Source organism: Gymnogyps californianus, chromosome 12 (genome assembly GCF_018139145.2).
Source record: "Gymnogyps californianus isolate 813 chromosome 12, ASM1813914v2, whole genome shotgun sequence".
NCBI lineage: Eukaryota > Metazoa > Chordata > Aves > Accipitriformes > Cathartidae > Gymnogyps > Gymnogyps californianus.
The window spans coordinates 8508280-8520836 of NC_059482.1; the positions used below are offsets into that span (position 1 = coordinate 8508280).

At 36.0% G+C, this 12557-nt stretch overlaps 1 protein-coding gene across 2 annotated transcripts in view; it reads right to left on the bottom strand.

Annotated features, from left to right (window-relative positions):
• Positions 1-257: 257 nt before the first annotated feature.
• CDH8 (cadherin 8) overlaps positions 258-12557 on the bottom strand; it is a 212148-nt gene continuing 199848 nt past the window's right edge. For both annotated transcript variants that reach the window (XM_050903802.1, XM_050903803.1), the window contains exons 12-13: positions 2002-2253; positions 258-856 (exon numbers count right to left, since the gene is read on the bottom strand). In XM_050903802.1, coding sequence (XP_050759759.1) covers positions 363-856; positions 2002-2253 — 746 coding nt within the window. In that variant the 3' untranslated portion in view covers positions 258-362. The remainder of the gene's footprint in view (positions 857-2001; positions 2254-12557) is intronic.

Below are 12557 nucleotides of genomic sequence, written 5' to 3' on the forward strand. Positions count from 1 at the left end.
CTGTTCAACAGCAAAATCCCTGCAAGTCCATTTTCTAAGAAAGCACCGATTTCTTTTTGTTCTTTTCAATTCACTGAAGATAATCAAAGATCCAAATCTCCATCTTCAGAGTGGTCAAGTGAATATCAAATATCCAAAGACTTCTAGACACTCCACATACTTTACTTCACACTCCACAAGACTTAACCTCCTAACATATACTTTTTTTTTTTGGTTCAACATTACAATGTAGTTGATTTTATAGATGACTGGCGCTAAACTTGCCTCTAAAACAAAAAGCCACATTAGTTTTAACTAACAGCAGTGGCCCTAGAATATTACATGATCATTAAGTCAACAGTGAAAAAGTTTGTAATCCACTGTCAAGTTTCTTTGTCACTTTCTCCAACTGAGTAAAGTTCTCCAAGTCTTTTAAAGCGAGGACCCCATTCACTGAGGTAGTCAAAATTCTGATCTGAGTCTGACGTAGAGGACTCCAATGAGCTAAGGGAACCAGCCGCTGACCCTCTTCCTTCATAGCCATAAATCTGGATAGAGTCATATGGTGGAGCTGTGGGATCATTATCAGCTTCATGAAGCCTTACATTAATAAATTCATCAACATCAACACCATTAGGAACAGGTGCAAGACCCTGCCTGGGCATAAATTGAAGATCAGGCTTAATATCCTTACGAGGCAAAAATCCATTAATTCCATCTGGATTTTGCAAAGTTGCAATGTCAAAAGCTTCTGTATCTTCTTCTCCACCTCCTTCATCATCATAGCGAATAATATTTTCCCTCACATCTTCATCATCTTTGATGATTAGAGGCTCATTCTTATGTCTTCTTAGTGTTACAAACAGCACCACAATGACTGCAAGAAAGCATCACAGGCTGATTAGGTAAAAAATTTCCAATCAAAGCACTACATGTTAAGCGCAGTTGTGGAAGGTGATAGGTTGCTTTTTGTGAAAATAAGAGTAATAAGGGTAGTGAAAAGCTAGAAGATGTATAAGTTCAACCCCATCCAAGTGATGAAAATTTGATCAGAAGCTCTGGTTAGTCCTCTAGTTTTCTATTATCAGCTCATATTTACATCTGAAGCTCAATTTTATATAAGCAGTAAGATTTCTCATACTTCCATTTTTGAGCCTCGAATTTACACAACGACTTTTCCGTTTGGAAAAGTTACAAACCTAGGTGAAGTCAAGTTATCATCATTCACTGAACGCTAGTCTATAGTGATCTACATTATGGATGGAGTTTTCCAAAATTAGAGGGTGTTTTTCTGAAAAACATAGCCCTGATGACAGAAGGAAATTGGTGTATTTTTTTTTATGTGTTGCAAAAGCCTCACACTATATAATTGAAAAGAGAATGAGACAGTAAGGGAGAAAGAGAGCGCTTAGATACATCAGTTTCAGAATCATGGACAGATGCATAAAAAGCTCTAAATTGGTTACACTTGTTTCTGTGGCTGAATGCTGAAATCTCAGTGACTGATGTAAATCTCAGTTACAAAGTGAGGCTGCAAAGTGCAGAAATAGGCCTCTTCCTTCACTGTTCTCTCCCTCGCTTGATGTTGTATACAAATTTTGTATGTTTTATTAAAATATACAGTGTCTCTTATCTTGTAGAACTGGAGCGTCTCTTATGCCATTACAATCCAGAATAAACTCATACAAGTCTTAGAAGATACAACAACTCCATTTTCCATCATGTGCAGTATATACTGTGTTCACCTTGCTGCTTAACATACCTGATCTGATTTTTGGTTTCATATTCCATACCTGTTTATTATGTAACTTGTGTGTAAGACTACTTCAGATTGGGACTTTGCTTTATATGCTTTTGTTCAGTTCTTAGTACAGTAGGGATGCAGTCCTGACAGGTCCCTCAGTACTGCTGCACATTACATTGTATTAGATTGTATGTCCTTCTATATAACTTCGTTGCTTACTTACAGCCACCCAGGAATCAGAAAAATTTTGAACACCAGGCTCTGAAATGAATACATACCTAGCAGCAAAATGATGCATGCTAATATTGCAATTAGGGCTCCCATACTGAGTCCAATGGGAAGTATGTATGCTTCAACATTACAGGACTGCACAATACCATCACTGCTGCAACCACAGACTCGAATAGTGAGAGTGCTAGTGCTGCTCATGGGAGGATTTCCACTATCGCTTATTATGATTGGCAGTAGATATACTTCTTGCTTCTGCCGGCTGAATCCACTATGCTTTGCCAATATGCTGAGAGTATTATCTGGAAGAAGGAAAATTTGCATTGTTTCACCACATAGAATAACTGCTAAAACCACAGCTTTTTCTTAATGCGTGCAGAAAACCTCCATACAGACACATATGCACTTTATTATACTCATACCGGTAGCACGTGACACAGAAATCCTTCCCTATTCTGTCGGGCTGCCCATGCCCCAAACGAATAAGTGCAACATATGCATTTTCTTGTGTCATGTGGTATGATCATAATGGCAACCCCTCAATTTCTTCTCTGCATACATCCCTATAGATGTCTTCCCATGATGATTCATCACTGTTTTTCAAGTCACACAGTCATAAAAATTCAACCAGTACAACAAAGAGAGAAATGAAATGTTAAAGTAACCCAAACTTAATAAAGCACATTCATCAATTAAAACAAATGTTCCATGCATTATAAGCACAAATTGCAAAATATTTTGCCCTGCTATAAAAGATTCTTCTTTTTTATTAATGAGCAATATAAAGACAAACAAAGCAAAAGCTGAATGTATTAGAAGTTGTAGGCCTAATTTTCCACATTCTAAACATTTATTGGGCTTCAATGATGAAAACAGAACAAACCAAAACAGAACGTGTCTCCTATGAAGGCAGCCACAGGAAAGGAGTCTAGGACATTCTTACCTCTGCACACATATGCAGATACTTAATTTTAGAAACATATAGAGGCATCTGACTCCATGGCATCCTACCCAGACATAAAGTTACTTCTTATCAGCTCTTACAACGCATGTCAAATATGCAAAACACTTTGATTTATTTACATACTTCAACATTCACTTTAGCTTTTAACTGTTTTATTGTGTGGAACAAAAAAAAATTAATTCAGTGTTATGAGTTATATACTAACAGAGTGCATGTTGACTTGTACTAGTTTGTTTTTTGTGTTCTTTCATCAAAAATAACACCACAAATTAATAAAAAGATTCCAACAGGCACACAGAATAGGAATGTGTGTGTTACTGAGGAATCCAATGACAATTTAAAAATAAAGCTGCACATCATATTTGGGAGAAGGAGATTGTAGCTCCTTTCATTAACCTCTCTTTCCCTGTGCTACCAAAGTTAATTTTCCTGAAGTATCATGAACAAAAGTAAGCCTCCTGATATTTTATGCTATAAAATGGGCACATGCAATCACTAAATGCCACTCCATGGAAGGAAAGAAAATTACTGAGAGTTATGCGGCAGCCATAAGGAAGAGAAGACTTGAAAGACAGGCAGTGTTCACATGACAGATACAACAAAGACCCAATTCTTGAGTTTAAACCAAAAAAAGGTACCTGAAGTGCATGACAACATGTGTATGCATAAACATATAGTGACTGTAAGAAAGCTTTGTATCTACTTTGATCTTGGTACTGGTCAGGTACTCACTTGAAAACATGAAATAGTTTAGAAATGCTTAATTTGTACTAACTGTGATCACCAGGAACATTTCTGACAGCCCATGGTATTTGTGCAGCATGTATCACTGCCCCAACATAAAAGACACATGTATGCTGGAAATAGGCGGCAGTCTATGAAGTACAAAAGACAGAGGAAGATGCAGAGAAGGAAGAAGGGGAAAACATTCATGAAGCCTATACTGTAAAAACATTTTCACATCCAAAAAAGAAAATTTAAAATGCAGTGTTTTATTCTTGAAGTCCTTCTTAGTAAGGAGACATATTAATAAGGAATAAAGGTAGTTACAGAATATAATGATTACAGAATGAAACATTACTAAACTTTATCATGTCCTGAACTTATATCAAGATATCCATCAGTAGATAACTCCTATAGTTAATTCATTACCGCCATAAAACAAAAGATGAAGAAAGATTATTTGATATTTAAGCACATGGGTAATTGTCTCATACAAGAGAACAAAGGCTTGTTTTCCCATTCAGTGACTAAGAAATTGAACTTCAAGTAGTCTCCTTCTGAAGTTCAGGGTCTTTGATTTTGCAGTCTTACTGTATCCCTTCCATGGTGGAATCACCTACCAATCACACTTAGGCAGCCTAGACAGGTTCTTACTATAATTTATATGGCATGTTATGTAACCATTTCAGCATTTCTCATAGCGTTTAGAGCACATAACACATGAAGATCAACCTAAAAATCCACTACTTTATAAAGCAGTATAAACATGGTCACTTCATAATACCTTTGCAGAACAAAAAGGATTCCTAACGATTTTTCTTTCCAGGAATCCTGAGTTTTTATCTATTCAAGTTAGAAACAGTCACATCAAAACGCATGGCACCCTGGAGCTAAATAAATTAGTCTAGTCCTTCCTTGTGCCCTTCTTAAAATTAAAGGAAGCACATGTGTTTACTGAAGATAAATTTCAGATATAAGCTCTTAAGAATTCTGACAACTCAAATAGGACCAAACTCCTTGATGATACTCAGTGTCGTATGTGCCACTATGATGCAGTGGAAAAGTCAAGTATGTTTTAAGTCAACAATTAGCACACATTTAGAATTAAGCAAAAACTGCACTCCTTCTTGGTTGAATGTGTCAGAGATTTAAACACACACGTGTGCAAGTTAAACCACTTCCAGTGTCATACTTGCTCTCTAGCTGAACTGCAAGGAACAAAGGGAAATGTTATATTAGTAAAATAATATTGTAGCTAAGTTTTCCTGAATATCGGTGTGTATAGCTTTACCAAAGTAAGAGTCACTACCACACCTATTGTAATGTGTAAAAGGTACATTTTTAATCTGATAGCATTCTTTTCCTCCTCTGCACCTCCCCATTTTCAAACACTGAAAAATAAATTTATCTGCCTATTTGACTTTCTCCTGCAAAATTAAAAATATTTCAGCATAAGTTGCATCCTTAATTCTTTTGCTTTAACCTTTCAAAGGAGAAAAAAAATACGTGGGGCTCCATTTCCACCTCTTTCTGTCTTTGAGACAAATCCCATTCAGAAGTGTCACATCTGTAGTCATTTATTCAGAACTCCAGAGACTTTTACAGTGCTCTAGAAATCTGTACTGATACAGCCTGTTCCTTCCTATAAGCCTGGCACAGTCCTTCTCTATCCAAGCTGGAGGAAGGGATTGATATGCTGAGCCCTAGCATCCCTGCCCTTTACAGATATGCAAAAGAGGTAAGGCACCTGCTTCAGGAAGAAATTAAAAAAAGAAGCTGCTCTTGTTGGTGACAGCTTCAGATCCCTTCTATCTTTCTGACACACTCACTGCTACTCTGCCTGGTTCAGAAAATTCTAATAAGCCAGAATCAGAGAGTAAAAACAAAGTAAAAAAGGAGGAGTACTGTAAAGAGACAAACAGAAGAGGGCAGAAGAAAACGAGAGGAAGGAGGAGGGATGGAGAAAATAAAATGCCCATTTCTGTCAATCAGTGAAGCTATGCTGAGTATAAGAAACTACCTAGTACCAGCAATGGTTATCAATTCAAGTTTAAAAGATAAGCAAGATACTTGGGACAGTTAGCTGAACTATTTAAGTGTAAAAGAAGTTGTAATGGCTGAATAGTTAGTACTGTGTAAGAAGAGATACAAGACAAGGAGAGAAGAGAATAACAATTCTTTTTTTACAGAGGCTATTTTTTTGTTAAAAACTGCTGTGTTAGACTAAAGTTGAATTTGTTGTGCCTGGAAAGAAACTGGCAAACAGAAGTAGTCAATAGGAAAAGCAAAATGAAATGACCGAATTGTTTTGCCAATGGATGGCAAGTACTCCATTTTGCCTTGGGAATTTTGTTTAGCAACAAATTCCTTCCGCTTCTTTGCTATGTCCTAAAATAAATATACCTTGGTGTTGCTGGAGATGTGACTTGAGTGAAGAACAATGACTCTCTAATTGACATTTTAGTTGGTTCCTAGAACTTGAAAATAAATCCTAGCAGCTGATTAGCAATAAACTCAATTTATCTGATTTGCTTTCTCCTCTCTGTGGACATTCCCCTTACCTGTAGCTGACAAAACAGCAGGAATCTCCTCCAGGAACAACCTCCAGCACTGCTGCATGAATTAACTTGGCAGCAGGTGCTCAGCAGGAGAGGGGACAATCACTTTCCACTCATCTTTCCAATTAACCCACTGATCCTTCATTATAGCGCTGTTCAGGTTATTTATTTATTCATGTTACTTTTAGCAAAACAAGGAAAATTACATGCAGGAAAAAAGAACTCCTCTCCGTTAATAAAGCTCTGAGGTAACCTGCCACAGGCAAAGAGAGACACTAAGTCTTTACCTCCGGTCAGTGAGGTATATTCAGGAGGTCCTTTGACATTCTCAACCAAAATGAGCTTCCCCGAATTCTGTACCCTTGCATGTGGGGAAGGGATTGAAGAAGTTCATTGAAATGGCAGAGTCCAATTAAATGACATTTCACTGATGATGTACCAACTATACGGGACGGACTAGGAGCTATATTCTGTCCTGCAGGCTTAAGGAATAGCGTAAGATAAGTGATCTTAATAATTGTCTTAACTCATCAAAAATTTTTGCATCAGTGTAAGGTCAGAGTAACACAGCTCCAGGAATATATAACTACGATTTAGATCTGGAGCTCATTTTAACCTTTTTTTAAGCATAAAACCAAATCAGTCATTTAGATCACCGGATCACTCTCAGTTTTGGAAGTTTACAAGCACATTTGCAAAACAACCACGAAAGAGACCGTTATGGGAATATCTCCCTCACAGCTGAAACAAAGAATGACAATGCAGAAGGTCTTTACAAGATGTCCAATGTGATTTCTAGACAAAAGTAGTTTGAATAACCACAACTGAGGACATGCTTACAACAGGGCCAAGTGCTTCCTGCAGATTCCCAACTGTTCTCAAGACCCCCTATCTCTTTTGAGGTTCTTGGATGAAAGATTTTGAGAAAAAGTAAATGTAATAATTTTAATACAAAGCTGCTTTTGGATTTGCTGGACATGAGTGACTTTAATGGCATTGACATCAATCTGGATGTGAAATTAGCAGGCAGGAGTCAACTTCTTCATCTTCCACTTTGTACGAGAATGCATGTTGCAATTTTAAGTCAGACAATAAAATGACAGAACAAAAGTAAAAAACACAAGCAATCAGTTTACATCCAAGTGTCATTTTCTCTGCACACATTATTGCAATTCTTTAATTCCCTCACAGTCTCTTTAATATTTTGAGATCAGTGGGCTTCCCTGCTGTGTAACCTTACACCTACATAGCTCTTTTTCTGTCTTTCTTTTTCTATCTCTTTTATAATGTTCTCAGAAAGATCAAATCATTAATGGTATTAAGGACTTTGTGGTAGAAATCGTTATCTATGCTGGATATGTTACTTATGTGAAGAAAGAATTTTAATTGGAAACTTTACAGCTGGAAACACTAGAATGACAGAAATATATGTTTCTTCATGTTTATTAGAGCTATCTTTTTGTGTACAGTTTTTAGTTTAAAACAGATTCTCTGTAATGCAGAGTCCTTTGGCACAAATACAAGAGCAGCAAGAATATCCTTACTGTGATACTCCCTGCTTTTTTTGACAATGAAAAGACAAGGACAGCTCATTCATTTCCTTTCTCAATTCGTAAATGGCATCTATTCTCACATAAAAACTTGAAATAACTAAGTAATTAAGTTATTACCATAAAGGTTTCAGTGGAAACTGCCAAAGTACAGGCAGAAAAAACAAAAGGTACGACATTCTAAGAAATGTTAGTTATATAATATTTAGCAGTCATCTGCAAATGCACTAGAAGAGAACATTCAAGAGAATGCTAAGATAGCATTTCAGCTCTTTGCATAACTATTAATTCATGTACGCGCCACCTGTAATACTTACTATTCAGTACTAGAGACCTTACAATGTTAAACACAGATTTTCAAAAGATCTGTAGTAATACAGATAATAATTTTTGTTTTTCTTCAAAATTCAAACCTAATGACAGAGAAATAGTGGAATATAGGAAAGATTCCAACCCCCATTTTAGAGACTGGGAACTAATAAAGTTGTCCAAAGACACAGAGGTCTCTCAAAAAGTCTCTATGTACGCTCCATGAGCTATAAGCCACACCTTAATCATTATTCTTTTGCATATTTTATCAATAATACATACCTTTCTATGAAAGGATTTACAAATAACACATATTTAGATTGGTAGTATCACACTGCAGAAACAAGACCAATGAACGCAGCCCCAACAGTTCACTATTCGTAGTCCCACATGTGATATCTCTCTGTCAACTCAACTGTTGTGAAATCTTTATTCTTGTTATGACAAAAGCAGTGGGAAAGAATAGTCAGGACCTGCTTTCTGATCTAGCACAAAAACCAGAAGCAGCAACTCAAAGCATACCCTCATCAATGTTCACCTTATAAAAGAACACTATTCATAAGACGGGCCCTGAGCTGAAAAACCGATTTGTATGTTTCAGACTACGCTTAATTACAAGTTAGAAGCACCAGTTTCTTGCTTCCAAAAGAATGCCATTAAAATGCTTTGAGAGATACACCCGTGTTTATGTAAGTCAGTTTTTTGTGTTTCTGCCTTAGGCTGTAACACTTTTTAAAGGAATATCTGATTAAAAGAGAACAATTTTGAGTTTGCATGTTATAAATTTGCCAATCATTAGATGAAAAAACAATCTATTTGTTCATCAGTATTAGTATAACAATTTTGTTTCATGATTAAACTTAGTATTTTCAACATGGATGTATTTATGCACACCAAATACATTTTTTTGAGAACTCATATATGTGTTAATACATATACACAGCTGTGTCGTGTAATATTTTACACATGTACTAGATCTTCCTTGATGACTGTCTCAAACAAAATCCTGTTGAACAGCAGTTTACAAGAAAGACCCTTTGCCTAATCTGTATGGTAAAGGCATAAATGTTCTATTCAAGTAGAAGGCTTATAAAATAATCTGAAAATAAAAAGAGGCCATTTTTATAGTACATTTTGTCTGATTTATGACAGTCAAACCATGTGGGCACTGAAGCATTCACAGGTATTTCAAACTGACCTGCTTTTCATGAATGTCAAAAATTTGTGATGTCTTCAAAAAAGCAGACGGATGACTGCTATCAAATTTGATAGCAGACATCAGGTTCAAAAGAAAAAAGTTTCTGTGCTACAAAAATTCAGCTGACTGATCAAACTGTGTCTCCTGCACCATAGTGAGTCACATGCCATACTGCCATATATAATGGCAATTCACCAAACACTCCTATGACACATTAGCAAACATCTGAATGAATTTTTATTTTTCTAGAGACCTGGACTTTCTGGAATCCCTTAAAACACCAATAAGAACACAGGAAAAAAAGTATGTCATGGGAGAAAATGTACTGATGAGAAAAAGAATTGGAAAATGTCACATATTTTGTATCTTTGATTATTTTTTTCTTTACCAATTGGTCTAAATAATAATGGCTTATGCCAGAATTGAACTGCTGAATCAACTAATGAATAAAAAACCTAAACACATCTCCAGGTCATGTATTCCTTTGCAGAAACAAAAAGTGCTGTTGGGAATTTTGAATCATGCACTTTTGAATACATCACTCTCATATGTTAAAATTTCTTGGAAAAGGGAATAATCATGTAAATACTACTGTGATGCAGAACTTGTAGTAAATAAATTCTTGACAGAATAAGAAAACCCAGACAAATTAACAGCAAAGTGATGGAATAAACATTTCCTCCTACCTTCTTCCTTTGAAAAATGTGAACTTTAGATAATAGTCTGTATAATTTCTAGTTCTATTCCTTTGGAAAAGTCTGAACTTTAGATAATTGTCTCTTAAGTATTCTAAAACTTTTCTTTGACCTTTAGTCCAGCAGAGCTATAATTAAACATATCTATATGGTCACTTGCAGTCTAGCAGCAACTCTTGTATTTTGTACCTTGTTTTTTTAACCCATTGAAGGAAGGACAGAAAATCCCTACTGATGAAATAATGATGTAGAAGCACGCATTAAGCCTGAAACAATACTAGTTTTATTGTTAACGGGGTAGAGAAATAATTAGGACATAGTACCTCCCTCTCTTTTTAATTTACAGATACTTATGGCACATCAAACCAGGAAACTTTGGGCTCTGGGTATGTTTAAGCTACATAGTTACCACAGTTGCCTGAACTGTACCCAACATACCTGATTTTAATCTCACCCACTCTGATGTTATGTCCATTTATCTCTTCTGAATCCCCTGGTGCCAGTTACGATTGACACTCCCATAATCTGAAGCAAATTCAGGCCAGTGAAGATGTAAGATATGCTAAAACAGTACTGGCTTTTGCCTCTCGTTTTTCTCTTCTGTATTCAACAAGCCAGCCACAAACTTGTTTACTAATAATCCCATCGCTTTGACATGCTTTACTTTATTCGGATCACATCACTACATGGCATGTGCATTGAATGTTACATCTGTAAAGTGTAAGAATTAATGCTGGTTGCCAAGCTCTAGTTTAGAAAGAGAGATGAAATGGCTGTCAAATGTGCTTAGCATTAAAAATACATTATTAACACAGCAATTTGCATAGACTGATGGATCATTTTTGAAATCTACATATTCTAGTTAATTCTATTATCTTGTTATTTTAACCAAAAAGTTTCAGAAAGTAATACTGTGTTTTATAATGCTTTGATAAAAATAATGGCTATATTTTGCATTTGAACCAAGAACTTTCCATTACTGTGTTACCAGATTCCAACAAAATGCTGCAAAGATAAATAAAAAAGCCAAAATATCCCAAGGCTTTGCCGTCTGTATTTCTCTTCAGGGATAATGGATTCTTATTCTTATTCTTTCTATGAATGCATACTTACAAGTGCAGTCTAGGAGGTGAAACTAATGAAAGACAGGTATCTAAGCCCCTTAGGTCACTGTGAGATTTACAGTTTTACACATTACATTGATTTGGGTTTCTCTCATGTGTAAAGTTAAATCTCAAGCAGATTCAATGAAATTTATAGTACTTTCGGTAGGGGATGGAAGAGTTCCAAGAATTCCATCCTATGTTCTTTACCTTCCTCACTTCACACACATCCTTCAATTCTTGGGTCTGGAAAAGTTCAGAGTCTTCACGACTATGATGACAATCACAGATGTTTGAAGTGAATCTTTCTAGAATGTAAACTATAAATACTACAGTATGAAAATTAAAACTTAAGCAGGAACATTTTGGTTTTTAAATGTGATGTGTTCTTGGCATTTAAGTGGGTTTCACACTAAGCAATTTAACATCCACTTCTCCATGCCATGATGATTGTCTTTTCTGTTCCAATACTGTATGGAACATATACATGCACACAGTAAGAATTTAAAACAATTTACCAGCAGATTATATAACAGTCCTTTAAAACTGAATCTGGAATCATAGAATCAGAGAATGGTTTGGGTTGGAAGGGACCTTAAAGATCATCTAGTTCCAACCCCCCTGCCATGGGCAGGGACACCTTCCACTGGACCAGGTTGCTCAAAGCCCCACCCAACCTGGCCTTGAACACTTCCAGGGAGGGGGCATCCACAACATGGTTGAATTGGACATAGCAACCATATTGAAGTTTTGTTACAACAGTTAGAGAGGCAAATTCAAGCCATACCAGTGTATTTCTATTATGCTATTACTTTTTTTATAATGTTCACTTTGAAATACAGTGGCAGAAAGCAACCACCAGACTATAAAAAAAACAACCAGCATTTATTGGAATGCCACCTATTTGTACTGGTCTAATAAAGGTCTTGTCAGCACTTCCATTACAAAATGCCAATTTTCAGGGGTTTATAACTCTGACATAACAACTTGCTATGAGAAGAAATTTAGAATGTGTACTCTCTGCCAAAGAGCACTGAAAGTTAAATATGACTTACATTGGCTGAGGCATTTTAAGTCAGAAAATAAATTAAAAAAATTTTTGACATAACATTTTCTTGAGCTGGTGCCACTTAAGAAAAAATGTGGCTTTGATTTTAAAAAGTGCCAGATCCTGCAGTCTTATATACGCAGAACTCCCTTTAACTTCACTGAGAATAATTTCCGTGAGAGAACTGAAAGGAATGCCATTATACATTTTTGTAAATGTCATCAAGAGCTATGTTAGCTTTTTGTAATTTGAAAGACTGAAATGCTATGGTATAAGATTGCCCCTGGGCACACAGGCAGTATGATAATGACTTTTTGAAGACATTCTCATATGCAGATTACATATAACAATAACGATTTGTTATCATCAGGCCATTAATGGCAGTAATTTATACCTCTGTCTTACACCCAAAGTATACACATAATGTCTTATTATATGCATACCTCTCAATGAGAATG